The sequence below is a fragment of the Pelodiscus sinensis genome, chromosome 3 (genome assembly GCF_049634645.1).
Source record: "Pelodiscus sinensis isolate JC-2024 chromosome 3, ASM4963464v1, whole genome shotgun sequence".
In the NCBI taxonomy this organism is placed as follows: Eukaryota; Metazoa; Chordata; order Testudines; family Trionychidae; genus Pelodiscus; species Pelodiscus sinensis.
In genome coordinates, this window is record NC_134713.1 from 88,419,020 (window position 1) to 88,445,054 (window position 26,035).

A 26,035-nucleotide genomic window follows, 5' to 3' on the forward strand; every position below is an offset into this window, starting at 1 on the left:
TGGGGCATGCAGGGAGAGGTCAGTCCTCCTCCTCCTCCACCTGGAAGCTCTCCCGCAGGGCTTCCCGGATCCGGATGGCCCCCCGCTGGGCTTCCCGGACGGCGGCGGTGCGGGGCTGACCGTAGTGTCCAGCCATGCGGTCAGCCTCAGCCATCCAGGCTGGCAAGAAAGCCTCCCCCTTCCGCTCACACAAATTGTGGAGCACACAACATGCCGCCACCACGGGAGGGATGTTGTGCTCGGCCAGGTCCAGACGGGTGAGGAGGCATCGAAAGCGGGCTTTCAGTCGCCCGAAGGCCCCCTCCACCACGATGCGGGCCCTGCTCAGCCTGTTATTGAAGGCCTGGCGGGAGGGATTGAGGTGTCCCGTGTAGGGCTTCATGAGCCAGGGCTGCAGTGGGTAGGCGGCATCCCCCACCAGGCAGACGGGCATGTCCACGTCCCCGACCCTGATGTGGCGGTCGGGGAAGAAGGTCCCGTCCTGCAGCCGCTGGCACACGGAGGAGTTCCGGTACACCCGGGCGTCGTGTGCTTTGCCGGACCAGCCCACATTTATGTCCGTCAACTGTCCCCGGTGGTCACACACGGCCTGCAGGATGACGGAGAAGTACCCCTTGCGGTTCACGTACCGGGACGCCTGGTGTTCCGGGGCACGGATGGGGATGTGCGTCCCGTCGATGGCCCCCCCGCAGTTGGGGAAGCCGAGGGCGCCGAATCCCCGGATGACGGCATCCGGGTCGGCGAGGCGGACCACCCTGCGGAGCAGCACCCGATTGATGGCCTTGACCACCTGCGGAGAGAGACACAGCAAAGCGTCAATCAGTGGGGCGCCCGGGTGGCTGGGAGCGTGCGTGCCCTGGCAGTGCCCCGCGCCCCACTCCCGGAAGCAACCCCCCTGGCGGCGTGTAGTACGGCCGGGACAGCCCGACCCCTCCGGTGCGGGGCGCTTTCGCCTCCTCCCGCCCCCCCCTTTGTCCCTGGGGCGGCCCATCCCCTCCTCGCAGCCCCCCTCCCCCCCGGCTCGGTGGCCGACGAGCGCCGTACCTGCATGAGCACTGCTCCGACAGTGGATCTCCCCACGCCGAACTGGTTCCCGACGGATCGGTAGCTGTCCGGCGTGGAGAGCTTCCAGAGGGCGATGGCCACCCGCTTCTGGAGGGGGATGGCGGGCCTCATGCGAGTGTCCCTTCTTTGCAGGGCAGGGGCGAGCCACTCGCAGAGCTCCAGGAAGGTGTCCCTCCTCATCCTAAAGTTCTGGGTCCACTGTCGGTCGTCCCAGCGCTCCAGGACGATGCGGTCCCACCAGTCGCTGCTGGTGTCCAGACGCCAGATGCGGCGGGGCACGCCGGTGCCGGGGCGCCGCCGCGGCTCCTCCACGGCCCCCAGGGCGGCCAGGCGGAGAGGCAGGGGGCTGACGTTCCCCAGGTGGTGCCAGGCAGCCTCGAGCCATTGCTGGCAGGCTTGCAGCAGCAAGTCCAGAACGTGCACCAGAAGGTGCAGGGCGAGCCGTGGCTCCATGTTGCCACCTGCGGCGGTCCCCCCCGAAGGGAAGCACCGACACAGACGGGCACAGAGACCGACGCTTTGCTGTCCCTCGGCGAGGTTGGCAAGCAAGCAGGAAAAGCTGAGAACCGGCTGTCCAGGGGGGTCCCTTTAAGCACGAGCCTCAGATAGCCTCAGACAGCAGCCACACAAAGCAACTGCTGACCTGATGCCCTGCCAGAACCGGTTTCAGCTGCCCTTAAATGCCCCCCTGCGTCCAATCAGTGTGGACGCGCTAGTTCGAACTAGCAAAACGCTAGTTCGAACTAGTTTTTAGTTCTAGATGCGCTAGTTCGAACTAGCTTAGTTCGAATTAACTAATTCGAACTAAGTTAGTTCGAACTAGCGCTGTAGTGTAGACGTACCCTGATAAACAGTTTATTTTTAAATTATGCAATGTATAAAATTAAAATCACATGTTTATAGTTATGAAATAAATGGTCTGTTTTTTATTCATGCTGTTTAAATCTAAAATGAAGCATTTATAATTATACATTTTGTGGGAACAGAGTTCTTTGGCTGGGGGAAGGGGAAAGGGAACAGGGTGCTGGGAGGGCAGAGGACAGGGTTCTGCAGCAGGGGACAGAGTAACACTGGGGACAGGTTTCTGCAGCTGGGGACAGGGTGCCAGTGGGGACAGGAATAGGGACAGAATTCTGTGGCTGAGAAGTGGGGGCTGTGGAGTGGGGTGCCAATGGAGGCAGAGAGTCCCCTGTACCTGCCTACTCCCAGGATTCCCCCACCCCCAGAGGGAAACCAGCGCGTGCCTGCCCTGGGGCCGACCCAGCCGAGGCGCAGGGAAGCCTGCGCACGCACGCCTGTCCCAGGGCCGACCCCACGCAGGGAAGCCCCCCCGCACACTTGCGTCTGCCCCGGGGCCGACCCCCCCCCAGCGCAGGAAAACCCCACGTGTGCCTGCCCCAGGGCCGACTGCCCCGGTGCAGGGAAACCCCGCGCACGCACCTCCCCCGGGGCTGACTCACCCCTCCTGTGTGGTGCAGGGAGCTGATGCTCCCTCCCGCAGTACACCCGGCGGAGCAGCTAGCGCTACTTCCGGAATCGCCGGAAGTGGTGCTAAGCTGCGGGACTTCTGTCTATCCCCGGGAAGCGGACACTATCTCCATTTTCACTGGAGGTAGGTAGTGGGGCTTCTCAGGGGTGAGAGAGAAATGGGGGCGGGGCGGACAGGACATATGATTAGCATCAGTGTTCCCTCTAACCTGAAGGCAGCACAGCTTCACAGGTGATTAATCAGCTCCGCCCAGTCAGAGGCTCAGGGCTTCTTGCACAGAGCTAACTGATTAGGTGAGTCTGATTAATCACCTGTGAAGCTGTGCTGTCAGGCAGCTTAGAGGCAACACTGTTTAGCATACATACGTGTAATAGTTTTCTAGCAAATATGGTTCTTTTAGTAATAGTTCAGTTCCCGGCGCATTTTGTATGATGATACCAGATTAATGCATAAATTATAAAGACTTCTGTATTTGTATACCATGAGACCTATCTTGAGTGGCCCTCCAAAAAACCCAAAAATCAGTTGCCTAACAGTACAGCTTTTTAAGAAGAAGAATTGCTCTTAATATTTTTGGTGTAATCTCTCAAGATAGTAAGGGTGGTTTCTTATATAGGTTTATTTGCAGTGAAACCTATGTAAATCAGATATTTCAAAGCTCTGAATGAGGTTTAGAAAGCTAGTTTCTAAGACATTAATAATGTTAGCACTTTCAAAGGGATTCATTGACTGAGCAATAAAAACTCCATTTAGTATGAAATTTGGCATATGGCTTTCAAATGAGATCAGATTTTTATTTTTTGTTTTGTTACTGCTGATAGTATATCTGCTCCTGTAACTCCATCAAAGTCATTGGAATTACATCAGAAAAGTGTTTGCCCCTACACTCTTTTAAGACAAAAAACAATCATAGAATTTTCTAGACCAGTGTTTCTCAACCAGTGGTATGAATACCGTTGGGGTACTCAAGAGAAGCCTGGGGGGCACATCAGCACAACTGAAATTTGGAGAAACCTGAATTTTTGTTTTAAGTTTTACAGTGCTTTATTATTTTTGTACTTTTTACACCCAAAAATGTCATTGTTTGCCCAGCTACGATTAATTTGTTTAAACAAATGTGTTACAATAGTAGAAACAATTTTGTGTGTCTAAAAACTGTAGGTACTGGGGGTACTTTTTTTTTTTAAATGGAGTGATTTATAAAAAAAGGTTGAGAAACACTGTTCTAGACCCATTGGGCAAGATTCTCAGGTGATGTAAATTGACTTAACTGGAGCTATGTTGTCTAACACTAGCTAAGAATACTGTGCATCATTTTTTCATCATCTTGGCTAGTGTGGTCTGTTAAAAGTTGCTTATTTTGTGCTTTTTAAAAGTAAGACATCAACATTTAATTACTATATGACAATTGAATGTGGATAGCAACAGCTAAACTTTTAGTCTGATTCATTAGCAGTGACCAGGTTTAAAACCCATGAAAACTGTAGAATGCCTACAGAATAAATCTGTGAAAAAAAATTGGAGCTGTCACTGAATGTGAGGGGGCATAGGCTAGAAATAACTTTCACTAACGACAGTATAATTCACTGGCAAAACATTACTACATCAGTGTTTCTGTTACAGTAAGATAGGACTTGGTAGCTATCCACCAACTTACCTGGATAGTTATTTTAGCAATGGCAGGATAGAGTTCATAGTGTGCTTTTTTTTTTTTTTTTAAGTCTTGACTTCCCAAATAGCAGTACCAAGAGCACAGCTGGTTTCTGCTTGTCCACCCAGTTATGTTTACAGTGACCAGATATGATGAAATTCAGTAAAAAAGGTGCACAACTGCCTGCAAAACCATATAAAAAAAGCAGCCATCAGTGGCTCAAAATAAAGCTAGAAGGACATATCAATTGGGGTCCTGCATAGATCTGTCCTGGGTCTGGTTCTAATCAATATCTTCATAAATTATTTAGATGATGGCTTAGATAATACACTTATAAAATTTGTAGCAAGCTGGGAGATGTTGCAAGTGCTTTGAAAAACATGATTGAAATTCAAAATGATCCTGACAAACTGGAGGAATGCTCTCAATTATATAAGATGAAATTCAATAAGGACAAGTGCAAAGTAGTCCACTTAGGAAGAAATAATCAATTGCAGAAATGCAATATGGGAAATGACTGCCTTGGAATGAGTACTGCAGAAAAGGTTCTCGGGGTTACAGTGAATCACTAACCAAATATGAGTCAACATTGTAATACTCTTGCAAAATAAACAAAGTAAGAATCATGCTGGGATGTATTAGCAAGTCTCGTAAGCAAGACACCAGAAATCATTCTTTTACTCTGTATTCAGTATTGATAGGGCCTCAGGTAGAGTATCATGTCCAGTTCTGGGCATTACACGTCAGGAAAGATATGAACAAACTGGAGAAAGTCCAGAGAAGAGCAACAAAACTGATTAATTATCTAGAACACATGGCCCATAAGGGAAGACTGAAAAAAAGAATAGGTTTGTTTAGTCTGGAGAAGAGATGATTTAGGTGAGCCATAACAGTCTTCAAGTACATAAAAGGTTATTATAAAGAGAAGAGTGGTAATTTGTTCTCATTTATCATTTAGGACAGGACAAGAAGTAATGGGCTTAAATTTCAGGTAGGGAGATTTAGAGTAGATGTTAGGAAAAACTTCCTAACTATAAGGGTAATTAAGTTAAGGAGGCTGTGGAATCTCTGCCATTGTTAGAATGGTCTAAATAATATTTAGTTCTGACTCGGTGCAGGAGACTGTACTAGATGACTGACTGAGATCCCTTTCAGTCCTACACTTCTATGATTCCATGATTCAAGAAGGCATTCAGAATCAACAATCAAGGAAGTACAACTGAATAAATCATTCGTAAATGACATTAAACTTGTGAGAGAGTCCCCAAAGCCAATCATTCCATAACTGAAATGAAATGTAAGATTCCACATGATACCACAGCCATGACTGCTTTTTACAGGGTAATTCAGTGCCCAAATATTAGTGTGCCATCAACTGAAAACACCAAGTTGGGACCCTTTACCTCATGGTTACCATATTTATTTTTCTCAACACTCCATGCCGCTTAAAGAGCTTTTGAAGATTGCTTTTATTTCAGGAAGGGTTTCTGATCATTTCACATATTCAGAGATTTTTTTCAAGCCAATAAATTCTTAAGTTTTTTTAAGTAGTTGCAAGTTTTGGAGGGAATCCAAAATAGTGACTTCTAGTAGTGTGCAACTGACTTTGGAAATCCCAGAGGGAAAGAATTTTGAGGATCTATGAATGTATAGTGTGAATGTTTGTATTGGCTGTCTGTCACTGATATAATGTTATTTCAGTATAATTTTCATCTGTGAAGAAAATTATCTGTACCATCTCTGTTCAGGTTCAGAAATGAAAAACGGGTTATTTCAGTATATTACTGTAGTGGTATGGTGTAATCCTGACTCCACCTAAGTCAGTTACAATTTGCCAATCAGTATATTAGGGCTAGCATTTCACCCCTAATTATCAGCGATTATGACTGTATATTTACACAATGCTGCATCATCATAGGTTCAGAATGTGCTTGGCCCTAAAGAGCTTTTATTGAAATATGTGCATCTTCATATAAATGAAAAAAGACCATCCCAAAGTGGGGCAATGTCTTCTATGGAGGTTAATAGATAGTCTTTCACTTGTGTTATTAAGGCTAGATTTTCAGAAGAGTGTGATGCAGCTAACATGAAAATCTTACCACTGTTTTTGGTGTCCAAATGTGAGCCGAACTCTTTTGAAGGACTGAGCCCCATTGTGGGTTCTCAAAGGATTGTCTCATGGTATGGCTGAGAAAAATGGGACACAAAGCCGAACAATTCTGGAAACTAATGAAGCAGAGAATATTCTTGACCATAAGCTCAAGGGAGAGTTTGCAGCAATTGTACAATTATTTTAAAAAAGAAAATGTAGTAGAACTATTATTCTCTTTACCCTGATGGACAGCCTGGGTGGAATATCCCATGACAAGGACACAAAAAATATTTTCACTGGCTATGACCCTTCTCATGGCATTCAGTGCTGTGAGTTACTATCTGCCTACAGTATGAGGGACTATGGCCTATAGTAGCTGAATGTTAGCTCCCGAACTCAACCAGCCTGTCAGTGACTCAGCACTCCCTTCTGCACTATACCAGCTTTGGTTTTCCCCTGAAGTTTCACAACAGATGCACCCTTGCCCCCACATCCCTACAAAGTGTCCCCCTGCGGTATCCATCCACTGATCTCTTGATAGCCACAGAAATATCAGCTCCTCTGTTCCCAAAGGAACAGTGAATCAGTTTCCCAGGTTTACCTTAGATCCCCACATTCATATATAATGCAGAACACTTGAGTTCAGTTATTAAATAAAAAACATAAATTTATTTAAGAAAGAATAAAGATTCACATGTAAAATGTGAAGTGATTTATTTTGTGTGTGTGTGTGTGTGTGTGTGTGTGTGTGTATTTACTCAAAGACCAGAGTTGCATAGGTGGAAACAAAAAAGGGAGTTAAAATTTCCATCTTGAAATACTGGTTGAAATATTAATAAGTCACGCATTTAAAAACCATGAGATTTCTAAAAATAGCAAGATGTGCTAGCTAGGTTTTGTAGAAGAGATTTTAGGTGGAAAGCTATTATCCCTTGTTACTTCTAGGACACCAGAAAGTATGTGCATATGAATCTGTGTAATTATAATTATTCATGCTCTGACACACACACAGAAACCCACACACATAATATCTCCCTATATATGTCATGCATAACAAAGAATTTGCACTGAACTTTAGCTAGGGTTTTATGACCAGTGCCTCCATAATATAAGGCATCTTCAGATATGTTGAACTGGCCAATTAAAGATGGAATTTTTCTATATCTCTACTTCAGTTTTACTGCAAAAAGAATTAGTGGGGAAATAGAGAGGAATCGTCTTAAGAATCTCTGTCAGAAAAAGTTGACAGGCCTTGCAGAATAATGCTGAATATGAATTCACAAGCCCTTCATAGCAGAGAAGGTATATTCAAACTGGCTTATAAATAGACCATCGTTAGCTTTGAACTGCCTCCATTTTACTCTGAGCTTCCAGTAAACCTTTACTTATATGCAACTCCAGTGAGAGTTCTAAAGTTGGCTATGAAGAAATTGACAGAGGTTCTGTTTGGAGGTTTCTGTCAGCCATGGAAGAAGAAAAGAAGCCTGACTTTGTGCCTTCTCCTAACTGTGCAAGAGGTATAGAAAACTTTTGGCTCTCAGAACTAAAATCCTTATTTGGAAACGTGCCCTGTGTATTGGGGCGCAAGGGAGGTTAAAAAAGTCTTTCCTTCCATGTGCCGCTATATGTAGCATGTACAATAGGATTCCTTCAACTTTTTCCATATACCCTTTGAAGAGCAAATATCCGAGAACTTGCCCTTACCTACCATGGCCTCATGCAGTGGTCAGCAGAGCACATAGTGGCAACAATATGATGAACCTTCCAAAAGGATGCTGTGTACTAACTGTCTGCAGCAGGGAAGTATTCCTGCTGGATATTCCTGTTACAGGATTTACTTACAAACAGAAGGACACTTACCCACCTCAACATAGAAAGCTAGAAAGGTACTCTCTACCTATACTTCCTCATCCTTTTCCCCTTTTTAATAGATTGCATGGCACCACATTTGTCTGATCAAGCACATTGCTGGCAGGAGCTCCACGCATGTGTTGATGTGTTGACATGAAGCTACAGATTTTTGCTTTTCTTTTAGTTAAATATGACAAAACCAATGCACTCCCCAGAAAGAAAATCCATGATGACAAATGCATCTGTAAAACAAAATCAAAGCATTTCTTGTTGTAGGCAGAATGGAATCTTTCAGAATTAACAAACAAAGGGCAATGAACAAGTCTTTAGTTAGCCTTTAGTTTGCATCAGGTACATACCTTGTCGCCAGAATTCAAAGGGCACCCATTAGGAAAGGGTCCTAAATTACCTTTCATTGACAAACCCTCATAAAGGGTTGACAAATGGTAATTAAACCACCATATAAACAGTTCCTACAATAAGGCCTGTGGCGGGGTAGCCCCGCCCCTCCCGAAGACTGCCGGAACGCCGCGAGCACGGGGGGGGAAGCTCACCCCCCGCCGCAGCTCGGAGAGACGCCCGCTTGCCCCGAGAGGGAGGGCCGATGCGCCGGCCGGGGGACGAGCCGGGACTGGCGGGCAACGCAGCCAATGAGCAGTGGGAGGAGGCGGGAGGAGGGACGTCACAGGGAGGCCGGCCGGGGGAGGGGCCAGAAGCCGACGAGAGCGGTGACATCATCTGCCTGCGCCCAGCGGGCAGTTTAAATGAGTGCAGAAGGCCGGCAAGCAGGGGGGAGACCGAGGCGGCACACTCCCCCCAAGAGCCGGTGGACGGACGCAGATACTGGAGGCCCTGGGCAGGACCAGAGAGTGAACCCAGGTGAGACAAATGGACCTGGGGGGAAGAAGTGGCCCAGGACGGGGACGCAGACCCTGAGAGCAGGGGAGTTTAGGGGTCTCGACCTCCCCTGCTAGGTGGGGAGTCTTTCCCTGACCTTAGGGCCCTGGGCTGGGGTCCGGAGCGAGGACGGGCCCGGACCCCCTTCCCCCAACCGCCTAACGGAACCGAGCGAAACCGGTCACTTCGAGGCGCTAATGACGGAGAAACTGAGGGGGGCGGATGTAAGCCCCTCCGCACAAGGGGGGAACCCCTACAAGGCCCCGTCGCATAGGAACTATAATGAGGTTCCATAGGTTGAATAGTCACAAGTGGGTGCTGCACCTTTAAGAAATAATTGTGTAACTTCCAAAGAGGCCACCATGAAAGGAAAAATTGGGGGAAAGCAGGGAATGGTTCGGAGTGTAGGGTGGGAAACTGAGTCACAAATCAACTCATATTAGGTTTAAGTTATTTTAACCTTTATATGTCATTTTCAGACAGAATTGTTGTTACTTATAGTTTCTGGACATATATTTAGGCCAGACAGTAAACATAAAAGATAGAACAGGTCAAGTTACCAAGTTCCTGAGTACCAAGAAGTCTGCCTCCACTTCAGGATTGTCATGTTAGTCTCTGATTCCTAGTCTTATCTCTTAGGGTATGTCTACACTACCCCGCTAGTTCGAACTAGCGGGGTAATGTAGGCATACCGCACTTGCAAATGAAGCCCAGGATTTGAATTTCCCGGGCTTCATTTGCATAAGCCGGTCGCCGCCATTTTTAAATCCCGGCTAGTTTGAACCCCGTGCCGCGCGGCTACACGTGGCACGGAGTAGCTAGTTCGGATTAGGCTTCCTAATCCAAACTAGCTGTACTCCTCATTCCACGAGGAGTACAGCTAGTTCGGATTAGAAGCCTAATCCGAACTAGCTACTCCGCGCCGCGTGTAGCCATGCGGCACGGGGTTCGAACTAGCCGGGATTTAAAAATGGCAGCACCCAGCTTATGCAAATGAAGCCTGGGAAATTCAAATTCCGGGCTTCATTTGCAAGTGCGGTATGCCTACATTACCGTCCTAGTTCGAATTAGGAGGGTAGTGTAGACTTACCCTAAGTTTTGTTCCTTCACTTTCAGGTTCAGTATTCTTCTGATACAAGCCTTCTTCACTTGGTTATTTATATCTGTTCACATTACATATTCTGTAGCTTTCCTCCAACCAACATTAAGCATTGTGTCTTACATAACCTGTATGATATGTAGGTGCAAACTTTAGTTTAAACAACTTTTTATACTATTTTCATGTTGTTATGATTCCATGTCACCTTATTCTTGCTTTTCTTAGTACAGGGACACTTTGGCTATGTCTAGATTGCATCCTTTTTTCGTAAAAGGGATGCAAATTAGACGTATCGCAATTGCTAATGAAGCGGGGATTTAAATCTCCCCGCTTCATTAGCATAAAAATGGCTGCCTTTTTTTTCGGCACAGAGCTTTGCCAGAAAAAAGCGCCAGTCTAGACGTGGATCTTTCAGAAAATAAAGCCTTTTCTGAAAGATCCCTTATCCCTCTTAAAATAAGGGATAAGGGATCTCGGAAAAGGCTTTATTTTCCAAAAGATCAGCATCTAGACTGGCTCTTTTTTCCGGCAAAGCTCCGTGCCGAAAAAAAGCGACAGCCATTTTTATGTTAATGAAGCGGGGGAGATTTAAATCCCCACTCCATTAGCAATTGCGATACGTCTAATTTGCAGTCCTTTTATGAAAAAGGGATGCAATCTAGACGTAGCCTTTATATCTACACTACAGAGGGGTTTTTTTTAAAAACGGCCATTTTTCTGAAAAAACTCGCGGAACATCCACACCTCAAGAGCGTTTTTGCACCTAAAAATTGAAAGAACAGAGGGTTTTTTCCAGCTTATGCAGTCCTCATTCTATGAGGAAGAACACCTTTTTGCAAAAGAGCCCTTTCGCAAAAAGGTGTGTGTGGATGGGGAAGAGGGGAGTTTTGCACAAAAAGAGGAAAGAGGAAAAAGCACAGGTGCCTTGATGGCCATTCTGTGCATAGCAATCAGAGCTTACTTTCCAGAGAGTGTCCATGCAATCTGGACGTTCTCTTTTGCAAAAGCGCATTGCTTTTTTGATGTGCTTTTGCAGTGTGAATGTGATCTTGCACAAGAAGTTTTTGTGGAAGATCTCTTCCGATAAAAGCTTCTTGTGCAAGAAGCCTGCAGTCTAGACGTAGCCTAAGTGTGACATTTGTGAATTTATTAAACTAATTAACTTCCTTCTTTTTATCTAAATTTACCAATGCAATACCAAAATGCTACTTTTGTCTTATCAGTAATAAGCATTATATAAACAAATCTATATAAAAAGGGGGCAAAACAACTCTCATGCCAGGCATAAGTTCACATATAGTCTTAGCCAAACTTATTTACTATCTATAAATATAAATTAGTAAAATATAACTGACAGGACCCTTTTTATCAGTCTATAATTCTTCATCTTTACATTTCAAACTCACAATTGGACATATGTGTATCAGCCCCACCTTTCATTTGCATTTTATTTTATTTATTTTATTTTAATGGGAAATTTATGGTAAACATATTGATTTTTAATGTCAGCTATTTTTCTTCAGTCCTGGGTTTCCAAGAAATTTTCTATTTTATGGTCTAACATCATGTTTATATATTATTAAAATAGTTATCTATCATTTTGCCAGTTGCTTTTTAAGAGGTGCTTTTATTTTAGTTAATGAAGGATATTTATTTGTATTTGTATTTGTTTCCCAAGAGAATGATCTGGGGATGGACCTGTAAAAGGGTTATGGATCTCTGTGCATGCAGATACAGTAATCACAGTATCTCACACTCTCATTCACAGATTAGGATAGTAGCTGCCTTGTATCCAGCTCCCAGGATGGGAATTTAGTGCTAGAGAAATTCTGGTTGTATATGTGTTTTGCAAAAATGGCTTCAGAAGGGTAGCCGAGTTAGTCTGTAACTGGAAAAAACTTAAAAAACAACAAATAGTCTAGCAGTACTACAAAGACTAATAAAACATGTAGATGGCTGTGCCCACGAAAGCTCATGATACCATCTACATGTTTTGTTAATCTTTAAGGTCCTGTAAGAATATTGAAACAAAAAACAGGAATGTGTAGCACTTTAAAGATTAACAAGATGGTTTAATAGGTGATGAGCTTTCGTGGGCCAGACCCATTTCCTCAGATCAAATAGTGGAAGAAAAATATTCGCTTTTTAAAAAGTTTTTGCAATAATGTTAACTTCCCAATGCTGCATATAGGGTAATAACAATTGAAACTGTCATCCATAAAATTCAAAGAGCATCACAAAGGTGGGCATGCATTATTCCCATTTTACAGATGGTAATCTGATGCACAGAGCAGTTCCAAAATTAATTTCCTCTTAATATGAACTTCCGTCAATTACTGTGTTACCTATTCTATACTATAAAATGCAGAGATTATGTATTGTAGCCAACTGGCTAAAACTTTAACTTTTGTATATCCTTACTTGTGATTGCTGGACTTCTCTCTCACACAGCTGAATCAATAGTAGCTTTAGTATTTCATACGTGGTCAGTCCTTACTCTCAGCTGCTTCCTAGCTAAGACAGTATGGAGCTGGGTTTGGCTGCTGGGCTTCATGCAGAGTACATATGCCCCATCAAAGTGGACTGATTTTAAAAACCTTGTAAAGGTTTTCCTTGAATCTGATGGAGACATCCAATTATAGTGGGGAGAGAGGCTTTTAAACTCAGGCTTTTAAAACCAGTGATAAGTGAGGTGGAAAGTAAACAAATGATGGTCCAGTGGCAGTATATTTCAGGTTAAAAATGACATAGTGTTGGCCAAATCAAGTACAGTCATTATGCAGTGCAGGTACATAATAAGGCAGGAAGATGCTTGGAGGGTACAAAATTGCTATGCCAGAGTCACTAATAAATGCTAACGGTGACTAGCCTCACATACACAGCTGCAGAAACAATTGGGTCAGAGCTCCTATGTGGTGTTCTGCATCCCTCAAAAAGATTTCTTAGAAAAATAAAATTAGAGGGCAACTCAAAGGGCAGCTCCAAGGGAGATATGGTGACTAAAATCATTATAAAACAATTGGAAAATATTTTTCAAACACCAGATTGCTTTGGGCATTCTCATAAGCTACTTTGTGGTTCAGAACATTTTTGATTTGTCCAAAACAAACTACAAAACTTTCAGTTCTCCATGTGCCATTAGCTGGACCCAATATTTTGCCATATTATAAACAAAAGACCATTAAATATAACTAACCTCATGCCCAGCAAAAACAAGGCAGCAATAATCATCTTAGTTCTTTCACTTTTTCCTTCCATTTCTGTTTCATTAAGCCCTGTTTTTCCTCTGCTCTCTGTCCATTGCAGTTTTTTATCAGCCTTTGTCATAGTGTTTATTTCTGGCTGTGTCCTACTCAGAACTGATACTTGAGATCCTGAATTCAGAAATGTTCACAACAAGTGGCAACCAATTAGCTATTTTGTGGGGCAGATTCCCAATCTTGAGACCCATTATGACTGATCCTATTGTTCTTAGTTCTCCCACCACAAATTAATCAACAAGACAGCCTAAATATATAGTAGGTGCAATGGCTCTGCTACTCCATAAATGAGATCACTTTAACTTGTCTTTAAGACTAGAGTCTATTTTATCCATTTTCAAAATAACATTTAAAATATGTAATAGTACAGTGAATGTGTAAACATAGCATCTTCTTACTCAGTAACTCTGCTCCCTACAACTGTTCAGTCATATCTGGTGACATTTTATAGAATAGATTCCCTGGTTGGGCTTCCAGTGCAGGAAATTAGGAAATCTATCTTTTTATATGTAAAGTCAACACATTTGATCTAAAAATCATTAAGAGACAGTAAAAACAGAACATCATGATGACATTTTACAGTCACATTTCAGAGTATAACTTCACTTCATCTCATTGAGCACTTTGTTCTCATGCTGTGACTTCACTTCAGCTTTCTGTGTCACATGCAAACTTTTCTAACTGGGAAACAAAGAATCTTCCTCTACAGAGCAGAAATGATGGCTGTCCTGAACATCAACAGTGAGGCTTTCATTCTTTTTCACTTTATACAATAAGTATTTCCAGTGAGTATCAAAAAGTTTCTGATGTCTAGAGAGTAATGGTTAGTGCACAGAACTAAAAACTACCACCCAAACAGTTTGTTGCCATCTTTTTATTCTTAGACACTTTCAAGGATGCTGTTCATGCTCTAAAGTGCTGAGAAACAAGTACATCCACTTCTTTCTTCGAAATGATATAATTACATAGTAGGGGTTGTAAATGTATGAATTTGCTGTTTCTTGTATAAGATAAAATACATATATATATGTTGGGGGAGATGAATAAAATAGGCCCATGTAATCTCATTCCTAAAATCTTCTGCATTACAGAAATGGGCATTTCAGTAATTACTCATTTAACACGTGCCTGCTTAACATGTTTTCATGATAGCATGATTTTTTTAAGGGAATGTTTTTTGAATTACACGACTGTCCCCGGAATAACACGATTTCCCCAGCCGGCCTGTTGCCAGCGGCTGCACGGGGCTTCCCCCGTCTCCCTGCAAAGCGGCGGAGGGTTCATCGCTCGCCACACCATTCCCCGCTGACTCCCCGTCGCCCGACACCTTGCCCCCTCTCCTCCGCCCCCACTTACAGGCTGGTGGCTGGGTTTCCCCAGCCGGCCCATCGCCAGTGGCTGCGCGGGGCTTCCCCTGCCTCCCTGCAAAGCAGTGGAAGGTTTGCCGCTCGCCGCGCTGTTCCTCGGCGACGCCCCCTTGCCGGATGCAGTGTGGGTCCCAGCAGACCCGTCACAGGGGCATACTCCCAACCCAATCCCCCTCTCCTATCATCCCGTTCCCTTCCCCAGAGCCAAACACCTCCCCTCCCTGCTGTAACCCAGTCCCCTTTTTCCCCTTATGTCCCGGTCCCAACAGACACCACCGCTTGAAATGCAACTCCCACCTTTTCCATTATTTTCAATGGGAAAATTGACCCCGCACAACACGTTTTCACTTAACACGATCATTTTCTGAAACATATCTATAGTGTTAAATGAGGAATTACTGTATATAAAAATGACCATATTGAGCCTGACCTCATTTATCTGTGACCAGCACTAGATGTTTCAGAGGAATGAACAGATCAGAACAATTTCTAGTGATCTTCCCCCTATTGTCAAACCCTGGCTTTAGGCAGCTGAAGGTTTAGGGACAGCTAAAACACGTGGTTATGTCTGTCACCATCTTTGCTAATAGCTATTTGTGGAGGATCTCTGATTCCTACTTTTAAGAGAGGAATAAGAGATCCTCCTTTTAAGTAGGAATAAGAGATCCTCCGGAAAAGGCTTTATTTTCCGGAGAATCACGTCTAGACTGGCGCTTTTCTCCGGCTTATCTCCAAGCCAGAAAAAAGCGGCAGCCATGTTAATGCAAATACCGTGGGGGATATTTAAATCCCCCGCGGATTTGCCTATTCCAAAGTGCTACATTAGCATCCCTTTTCCAAAAGGGAGGCCAGTGTAGACACAGCCATTCTGTATTAATTTCAATAAGTGACCCCTAGTTTTTTTTATTATGTGAAGGACTAGATAAAACTTCCCTATTTACTTTCTCCCTACCATTTGTGATTGTATAGACCTTAGTCATATTCCTCCCTTAGTCGCCTCTCTTTTCTAAGCAGAACAGTCCCAGTCTTTTTAATCTCTTCTTGTACAGAACTGTTCCATACCCCTAATCATTTCTGTTGCCCTTCTCTTCACCTTTTCCAATTCTAATATATCTTTTTTGAGAGGAGGTGACCAGAAGTGCATGCAGTATTCAAGATGTGGGCGTATCATAGATTTATGAAGAGGCATTATGATATTTCCTGTCTTATTATCTATCCCTTTTCTAATGGTTCCTAACGTGCTGTTAGCTTTTTTGACTGCTGCTGCACATTGAGTGGATGTTTTCTGAGAACTTTGTATGAGAACTCCACAATCTCTTTCTTGAGTGGTAACAGCTAATTTAGAACCCATCATCTTTGTATGTATAGATGGATGTTTTTTTTCAATTTGCATTATTTTGTATGATCAACACTGAATTTCCTCAGCCATTTTGTTGTCCAACCACCCATTTTTTTGTGACAGCCTTTTAAACTCTGCAGGCAGTTTTGTTCTTAACTTTCTTACGTAATTTTTTATCATTTGCAATTTTTGCTACCTCACTATTTACCCTCTTTTCTAGACCATTTATGAATATATTGAATAGCAAAGTCCTCAGTGCAGATCTCAGGGGAGGGTGGGGAGGGTGAAGAGAGAAAACTGCCAAAAATATTTCCTGAGAAAACTGAGCTTTTACAACTACTTATTCCTCTTAGTATTATAATGCCAATACAGCTAGGTGAGGAGATGAAATCAGATCAATCGCTTGCACATCCTTGCATTATTCTCTGAATTCCAACTGCAGAAACTCTAATATGCACTGTAATTAGAAATACACCTTGACTGCACTTATGTGTCAGTTGGCTCAGAGACACTGATGCAGATGCCAGAAAGAACACAATTTGACTTTCAGATTCCAAGTTTGCATTGTCAGGACTGGCAGTTATAAAATAAGAAATAAACCAAACCTTCTTTCACATGGAAACTAAACTAAATTCCTATAACTTCTCTGAGAGATAATTAACATGGAACGCCACCTCCCCCCTCCCCAATGTTTTTTGCAGGGTCACTTTTCAGACCACAACCACACTTTAAATCCCTTTCCAATATCCTCATTTGTGTCATAGTGCATGTTTAGTAATCTTCTTTGGACTGATACATCCTATAGCAACCTGAGCACAGAGTACCATAGGGCAGTGAGCAACTTCTTGCATAGATGATAGATCACCATGCTGTATTCAGCCTAGCCTAGCCCATGAGATAAATATTTTACTGGTTGATTTCATAGTCCACTAAAAGAGTTCTATTTTCACACCATTAGGCTACAGATGAAAACACTGGGTGAGAAACTATATTACTGAGCTCCACTAACCTAAATGGCTATGCCTTTGGCAAGCATCAAAATCATTAACTGCAACCACATGATTATGAATTATTACATCTCTTTCATTACATACACATATTGGTTAGCCCAGAGAATTTCAACTGCCTTTCTGTATTCATAATATGTGAAATTTGGGTGTTTAGGGGCTATAGATCACAAGAAGAAAAAGTCAACTAATAAGAAAAGAATAGATTGTCTTTTAATGCTGTCTCCCAGGATTGTTGATTTTCATGTGGGTGGATGATGGAATTGGGGATGAATTATTGAGAAATGCACTTCCTACTGTACTTTTTTCTTTCACCCAACTTGTACAACCATTTTTTTCATACAGCTAGGGTGTGTCTAGACTACAGGGTTTTTTCGAAAAAAGTGGCACAGCGTGGTGGCCATTTTTATTTTAATGAAGCGGGGATTACTATGTTGAGTAAACTATTTTACATGGCTCCATTGAGAGAGCCATGTAGTCTAGACGTACCCTAAGGGTAACTCACAGCAACTAGACACAGATGTCCTGGTTTAAGGTATTTCCTTTCACCCATATGGACTGCTTAAAATGTGTGCGTGTGTTGGTGGTGTACATAAGAAATTTCAACCCGCCCAAAAGAAAACTCATCCTACCCAAGGATAGAAACTGTTAGAGGAAACACTGGTGACTGGACATCCCATTTTTTAAGGGACAGTTCTTTAATTAAGCCCTCCTGCAGGCATCCTGACTTTTTCTTAAAAACGGATGAATTGTCCCATATTTTCTGTCCCCTCAGTATTGGTGGATCCTGCTACTGGCCAGATCCTTGCTCACCAACTGATTGCCTTTCAGTGCTGAGCAGGAGGGTCCAGTGACCAATGATGAAGGTAGATGTGCAAGGCTGTTGGCAGGGACTGCTCCCCATCAGCTCAGCTCCATCCCATTTCCATCTGGCATTGGTGCAAACACAGTATCAGGGCACATCCTGCTCCTAGTGTTGTGCCTAGAATCAGCCCCTGGCAGGAGCATTCAGCTCAGCAAAAAGTCTGGATGGCAGGATCTTTCCTTCCCCTACTACCTATGGCTGGGCTGGTTCCCTTAGAAAGAAGAAGACCCTCCAGCCTAGAGTGCTGACCAGGCAGACCCAAGCCCTGCATGTGTCAAAGCCCTGGGCAGCACTGGTATGGGGAAGCCTCTCTGCCCTTCAGCTAAGCTCTGGTGAGGTGGAAGCACAGTTCCAGTCTGTTCACACCCTGACCATGCAGCCTCCATAGTCCACTAAACAGAAGCTTACCACCCTTTTCACACACACACACACACACACACACACACACACACACACACACACACACACACACACGTCCTGCCCCCCAAGGAGTTAGGCCCCAGCCCAATTTTGGTCACCAGTTTCTTAAAAGGATGTGGAGAAATTGGAAAAGATCCAGCAGCAAGTGACAAAGATGTCCAAAGACTGGAATGCCAGAATATGAGCAAAGGCTGATAGATATAGTATGTTTAGTTTCAAAAAGTTAGGGGAGGATGTGATAAGTCTTTAGATACTTGAAAGGCTGCTATGAAAAATTAGAGACAAGTTTTCCTATCTTGCCACAGCAGGCAGGACAAGAGGCAATGGTTTTGAACTACAGAATAGAAGATTTAGATTAATTCTCAAGAAAAAAACTTCTTAACTGTAAGACTGGGTGGACAACAAAACTAACAGGGAGGTTGTCTTAGCTCCTTTACTTTTTCTCTGATGAAAATAAGTTGTCCGTGTCTCCTCACCATACAGAAGAGTGCTGAGGATGTAAGCTTAGTGCACTAGCATTTTGGTCTTGAGGGTAAGCTTTGAGTTGTTCCATGCTCTTTTAGTTGGGTAAAGGTTGTAGCAGCCTTTCCAATGTGAACATTTAGTTCCTCATCCAGTGAGAGGCTGGTGGTCACTGTAGAACCTAAATAGCTGAATTGCTGGTTTACATTTAAGGAAATTGGAGGATCTTTTGGGAACCCCTGTCCCAATACAACTCTTTGCTTGATACTGATGGTGAGAGCAAATGACTGACAGGCACTTGAAAGGCAGTGTGTGAGTTCTTACGGTAGATCTTCAGTGAGGGACTTGAGGGCAACATCATCAATGAATAGAAGTTCCCTGATTAGCACCTCTTTGACGCTGGTCTTTCACTTAAGTCAGGAAAGGTTGAAGAATTTCCCATCTGATCTTGGGTGGAGAGACACTCCACCTTTCATGTCCTTAGATGAACAGTTCAAAAATACTGAGAAGATTCCAAAGTGTGTGGGGGCAAGAACACATCCATGCTTAATTCTGCTTTTCATCTCATGTCAGCTTGAACTGAACCCGTCAAATTAGATAGTAGCTCTCATATTATTATGGAATGAAGATATAAGATATAACAAGGTTTGTAGGCATCTTGTCTTCTCTAGTATTGCAAATAGATGTGCTTTGCTGACTGTGTAGAATGCTTTGTTTAGGTCCACAGAGGTGATGTACAATGATTGGTTTAGCTCTCTGCATTTTTTTCTTAGAGTTGTCACAGAGAAAACATCATGTCTCTAATGGATCCTCAGCCCTGAAAACCTGTACTGTGATTCAGTGCAGACATGATTCACCAGATGCTTTAGTTGGACTCAAGTGACTTTTGCAAAGGCTTTCCCTGCCACACTTAATAGTGAGGGTATGTCTACACTACCCCGCTAGTTCGAACTAGCGGGGTAATGTATGCATACCGCACTTGCTAATGAAGCCCGGGATTTGAATTTCCCGGGCTTCATTAGCATAAGCGGGGAGCCGCCATTTTTAAATCCCCGCTGCTTCGAACCCCGTGTAGTGCGGCTACACGGGGCTCGAACTAGGTAGTTCGGACTAGGGTTCTATTCCGAACTACCGTTACTCCTCGTGAAACGAGGTGTACCGGTAGTTCAGAATAGGCACCCTAGTCCGAACTACCTAGTTCGAGCCCCGTGTAGCCGCGCTACACGGGGTTCGAAGCAGCGGGGATTTAAAAATGGCGGCTCCCCGCTTATGCTAATGAAGCCCGGGAAATTCAAATCCCGGGCTTCATTAGCAAGTGCGGTATGCATACATTACCCCGCTAGTTCGAACTAGCGGGGTAGTGTAGACATACCCTGAGATACCCTTGTAGTTGCCCTTTTTGTCTTTATTTTTATACGTAGTGATGATGTGTGTGTCACACATCTTTTGTAGCCCTGCACCCTCTTGCCAGCATTGAAGTAGCAGCTGATGAAGGTATGGTAATGGGCTGTCTTTCCAGAGCTTAAGGATTTCTGTTGGAATGCCATCTTTTCCAGGAGTCGTTCCACTTAATAGAAAATCAATGGTCTTGCCTAGGTCTTCTATAGTGGGCTTCATGTCTATCTCTAGCACAACCTATAGAGTTGGTATTTGGACCAAAAATTCACTAGTCTCTTTCTTATGCATATAGCTCTGAATAGTGTTCAACCTAATGAGACAACTGCTTACTTTTATCTGTAATGATTTCGTTGCCAACGACAGTGTTGTTGACAGTGGGACCTAGAGTTTTCTTTGGACTGTAATGCACAACTTGTGAGTTTTCCTGTGTCTGAGGCTGTCTGGATCTCTTCACAGAGCTTGTTCAACGAAGGATTTGCACAGTGGTTTTTGTATCTTGTTTTTGCATGTTGAAGTCTCTTTTTGATGCTCTCTGTTGGCTTCTTGTCGTGTTTCAGATAGGTTTTGTTTTTTAGTACTGATGAGAGATAACAGTTTCACTCCATTTTCTTCATACCAGTCCTTTCTTGACAGTCTCTTTCCCAAATTGTTGCTAAACGTGTTTTGTGGATTGTTGTTCTTTAATCTTCCCAAAATTACTCTGCCTTCTCTGGTAATGACTTCATGCATGCTAAGTTCAAAAGTCTTCACAAACTCCTGGCATTTCTTCTGTTTTTTACATTAATAGCATTGATTTTGAGTTTGCTCCTAAGGTTTTGTTCTATGCAGTTTCTTGGCTATAATTTTTACATTGCTAATAATCAATGAGTGGTGAATGTCATGATCAGCACTGTGTGTGGTGGGGTGAGAGAGAGGGGGCATTTGAATGTTCTGCAGTAAACGTAGGTCTTTCCTCCTGATGATAACAGGTGCCAGTGGCTTGCACTTGGTTGTTGCCATAAAACTTTGTAGTGATCTTTTCCTGTAAAATATGAATTGATAATGCACATTTGGTTGTTGCTGTTCTCATAAATGTTGGCAATGCCAAAATGTCCTAGTCAATCTGTCCATGACTTATTGTATGTGCCAATATTTACATTGAAGTCATTAAAGGAGGAAAAATTGCTCAGTTGATGGTATTCTTTTATGACTTGATACAAAGAGTTGTAAAATATACCCTTCTCCTTGGGACTAGTTTGGAGTATTGGTGCATAAGTACTAATAATGTTCACAGAGCTGATGATTGTATGAAGCTTAAGTGAGATGGTATGCTCTGATTTCCCAAAGTGTGTTTCTAGGAGCTTCATTCATTTGTTTTTCGCTGCAAAGCTGACACCATGCAGATGTTTTTCTTTGTTGCTTGTACCTTGCCAAAAGAAGGTGTAATTGGTCACTTGGACTGAACGAGCATCTGCAAGTCTCATTTCCTGAAGTTCTGTAATGTCAACATAGAGTTTGTACAGCTGATAGTCTATTGAAGATGATTTCTGTATGCTGCTTATGCATTGTAGGCCATCATTGTCTGTCAATCCTGGACACATGGTCCTGACATTCTAGCTTCCAAGCTGAAATGACCTTGATTTCTTATTTTTGCTAGGTGCAACATTTCTGCATTCCTTTCAACTGTTGCTCAAGGTCCATGCACCCTATGAGATGGACAGATCATGGAGGGTCAGCACCTAACTGTTCAGGGGCTACTCAGGTTTGTAGTAGATGGTTACTGGCCAATGGAATGCAGTGATTCCTCCTAAGGTCAAAGGTGATCTGTGGCTCCCTTTTCTATACCAATGAAGTTAGAGCTTATTAACCATATTTGCATTTTAAAAACCACCCACAGTAGTGTTCTCTTCTGCTATATCTATATTGTGTAATCTACATTATGTATTCATGAGTCCTTGCCTACTGGTATCTCTTATGTTAGGTCTGGAGCTTTGGATGCTTCTATGAATTATGTGGAGCTAGCAGTATGTTAATACATTTGTCTGGGTGTTTTCCCGAAGCTAAGGATTCTTTGATGCTTGGTGTGCATTTACAAGTATTGTTGGCTTTTTAAAATACTGCTATGCATTCTGTAACATTTGTTGTGAACTAATAATGATCATTTGATCCTCCAAAAATATAATTTTACTGAGAGAAAAAAAACACTGCAGAAAATTAAAGTACCAAACTGACATGTAATGTTATACAAATCTAATGGGGCACAGGAGGATCTAAAATTAAAAGAATGTAAACTTTTATGTCCAATTTTGTAAACAGATGTGTTGTGGCTACACAAACACTAATCCCGACTCTCACAGATGAGAAGATGTGGTTTTCTTTGCTTTCCTCAGTGTGCAGTGGTAGGTGGAAGTATGCAGTCTGTGATTTCACACAGTATGCTGGGGAGTGGAGAGATTTAGGAAACACCAACCATGGAGTCCTGCAAAGGGACTTTTGGATGTGTGGGTCAGCTAAAGTCTGCAGCATTTGGGTTTGCTGCCTGAAAAGACACATTGGGTGCGTCCAGACTGGCAAGATTTTGCGCAAAAGCACATGCTTTTGCGCAAAAACTTGCCAGCTGTCTACACTGGCCGCTTGAATTTGCGCAAGAGCACTGACTTTGTAATGTACAAAATCAGTGCTTCTTGTGCAAATACTTTCCTGCTCCCGCTCAGGGATAAGCCTGAGTTGATGGGCCAGTGTAGACAGGCACCTTAATTTTTTGCACAAGAAAGCCTAATGGCAAAAGCACGTCTAGATTGGCATGGATGCTTTTTCGCAAAAGCACTTTTTGCACAAAAGCATCCGTGCTAGTCTAGACACTCTTGCGGAAATACTTTTAACGGAAAAACTTTTCCTTTAAAAGTATTTCCTCAAAATCGTGCCAGTCTAGACGCAGCCATTATGTTCTGGTGTATTTACTGCTTCTTATCCTGCGGGGACTCTTGGGCCTAGTTCTTGTCCCTCCCTGTCACCATGCTGTCAGTCATATTAGGTGCCTAAGCACTGTCTGATACAGAACTGGATTGCAAGATTTTGCTTTGATATAGAATGTCCTCCCTGGTCATCTTCTTCCTCCTCCTCATCAGGGTGAGGCATTCTGTGGGTTTGGAGGGGATACCATTCCCCACCTTCCACCAGGATTGTACTTATTCACACACACATGGCTGCTGCAGCCTGCACAGGGGCTGGGCAGGCAGGTAGGCTGCTTCAGAAATGAACTGGGCTACTGTCCAGGAGTCATTCAGGTAAGTCTCCTGGCCAGAGCCTGCCTCTGCCTCCAGCCTCCCTCTCCTTCCAACCCTCTGCCCCCCCCACTCCTGCCTCCTAACCCATATAACCCAAACTCTCTACCCCTTTCTGCATCCATTCCCCCTCCCAGATTTGGCAGCCCAATCTTCTGCCCCAGGTCCCAACTCACTCCTGTCCTAGGTCCCAACCCAAACTCCTGCACCCTAGGTCACAACCCCCTCCTGCCCTAGGTCACATCCCAAACCCCTGCATTCTAGTCTACTGCCCCAGATACAACTACCTTCTTCACCCCAACTCCATCTCAGACTCCTCACTTCCTCCATTAGTATCATGGAAGAGTGCAGCCCTTGACTACTCTCCAAAATCTTGAAATAAAAAATTATTGCCTACCCCTAATTTAGGATATGCTAGCAAACCCTATGAAAATAGCCCCCTTTCTGTTGCTGTGGTAAATGATACTCTATAGCTTTCTGATATTATTACACCAAAGTTTACTTCAACTAGTGTAAGGTGTTATGAGATACGCAAATTAATTGATCAGATTTATAGTAAAGGTATTGGCCAGTGTAGGTGATATAGCAGCTATACCGTTTTGTTTCATTCTAGTTGTGCTTAATACATACTAATATATGCATGGTGTAATTATAAAGCATATATTAGTCAACAATACACATGAACAATTCAAAAGAACTGAAAGTAAATATAGTTAAGCAGATCTGTAAGAGTTTGCAAGACCGAGATTTTAAATGGAGTTCTTTAGAGCAGGATCTCTATTTGTTTATTGTCATGTGTAACAGGGACCTAATCTTTAGTGCAGAAGAGGCAATGTGATTTAGCAGATGGAGCACTGAACTTAGATTCAGAAGGAAGAGGGGTTTATTCCTGGCTTTGCTATGACATTTTGGGGGGGGGGGGTCTTGGGCAAGTTACATTCTTGTGCCTCAGTCCCCTCGTCTGCTTTTCTTTGCAATGCACTTTCAGAGCTACTCAAAGGGTGTGTCTAGACTACATGCCTCCTTCGACGGAGGCATGTAGATTAGCCAGATCGGAAGAGGGAAATGAAGCCGCGATTAAAATAATCGCGGCTTCATTTAAATTTAAATGGCTGCCCCGATCTGCCGATCAGCTGTTTGTCGGCAGATCGGGGGAGTCTGGACGCGATGCCCCGACAAAGAAGCCTTTCTTCATCGACACAGGTAAGCCTCGTGAAACCAGGCTTACCTGTGTCGATGAAGAAAGGCTTCTTTGTCGGGGCATCGCGTCCAGACTCCCCCGATCTGCCGACAAACAGCTGATCGGCAGATCGGGGCAGCCATTTAAATTTAAATGAAGCCGCGATTATTTTAATCGCGGCTTCATTTCCCTCTTCCGATCTGGCTAATCTACATGCCTCCGTCGAAGGAGGCATGTAGTCTAGACACACCCAAAGTGTTAAATAAGAAGTATTATTATTATTTGGGCTTTCTGGGCAATACTGTGATAGATAGATAATTTTTTTCAGTAAAGGAGTCCACTGAGGCAGAGGCATTTCAGCCCTTTACCTTCCTCCATTTGCAGTGGTATGTTAAATAATGGCTATTCTACAAAATGTTGAGCCCATTAGAAAGCTGCCAGATTAGACAGAAATAGCAGATATCATGCATCCCAACTCATCTAGTTTTTAGGCAAACTTCTGACATGGTAAGTTCAGAAAAAAATAGTGGCAATGAATGAAGTAAGTTCTAAATGCATTAAAAATTGCTGTATGTGATATGGAACAAGTTAAAGGTGTAGAGACATACTTTTACAGATGGAATATCATAAGGAAAGAGTATTAAGATTAGTTTTCTTTATAGTTACTGTAGTAACTTTAGTCATTTTATTTGAAAGACTATTCACTATCATGACATCCACTTACTTATTTACAGTTTTATATAGTATAGTACATCATGGTAATCACAGATCTATGCAAAGTCTGTTAAAGACAGGACTCCTTTCCTTTTGTGATTTTAATATAGAACCTATTTTTAAACATCTTTTAACTATTATTCACAAGGTTCTTTAGCAAAAAGGAAATTCAGTTATGCACCTTATTATTATACTAATATAATATAAAGTATAGTAATAGTTGCTTAAATCCATTTTCATTGTTAACACTTTCAGATACAATATATAATTTTAGAGGCATTGTGTGATAATATGCAGAGTTTTGGAGAGCAGAGCAGTAGGATTATTCTAGCAACAGCTTTGCGTTTGCCGAGATGAAAAATGTGTTACAGAAGACAACCACAATTGATTTAGAAGGTTATAGGACCACAAAATATGGAAACTAATGAACCAGACTTAATTTCTAGTTCTCAAGAAAGAAAATGGTAATTTCATAAAAGCAGCAATTATTCTTGAAACTAGTTGCAAAAAAAGGCTGAAATCAACATATTCTGGACTGTTTTAAAAGGATTATTGTATATATGATTGTGACTTCACTATGAACCACTGCTGCTCATCTAGACAGGATCCCACTAGC

General features: G+C 43.1%; 1 protein-coding gene across 4 annotated transcripts in view; it reads left to right on the top strand.

Annotated features, from left to right (window-relative positions):
• Positions 1-26,035, top strand: part of NKAIN2 (sodium/potassium transporting ATPase interacting 2) — a 762,798-nt gene that overhangs the window by 156,130 nt on the left and 580,633 nt on the right. For 3 of the 4 annotated variants that reach the window (XM_006139449.4, XM_014581722.3, XM_075924074.1), the window contains exon 2: positions 21,899-22,003. The exons of the other annotated variant lie outside the window; for it this stretch is intronic. In XM_006139449.4, the coding sequence (XP_006139511.1) occupies positions 21,899-22,003 (105 nt within the window). The remainder of the gene's footprint in view (positions 1-21,898; positions 22,004-26,035) is intronic. 4 annotated transcript variants of the gene reach the window in all.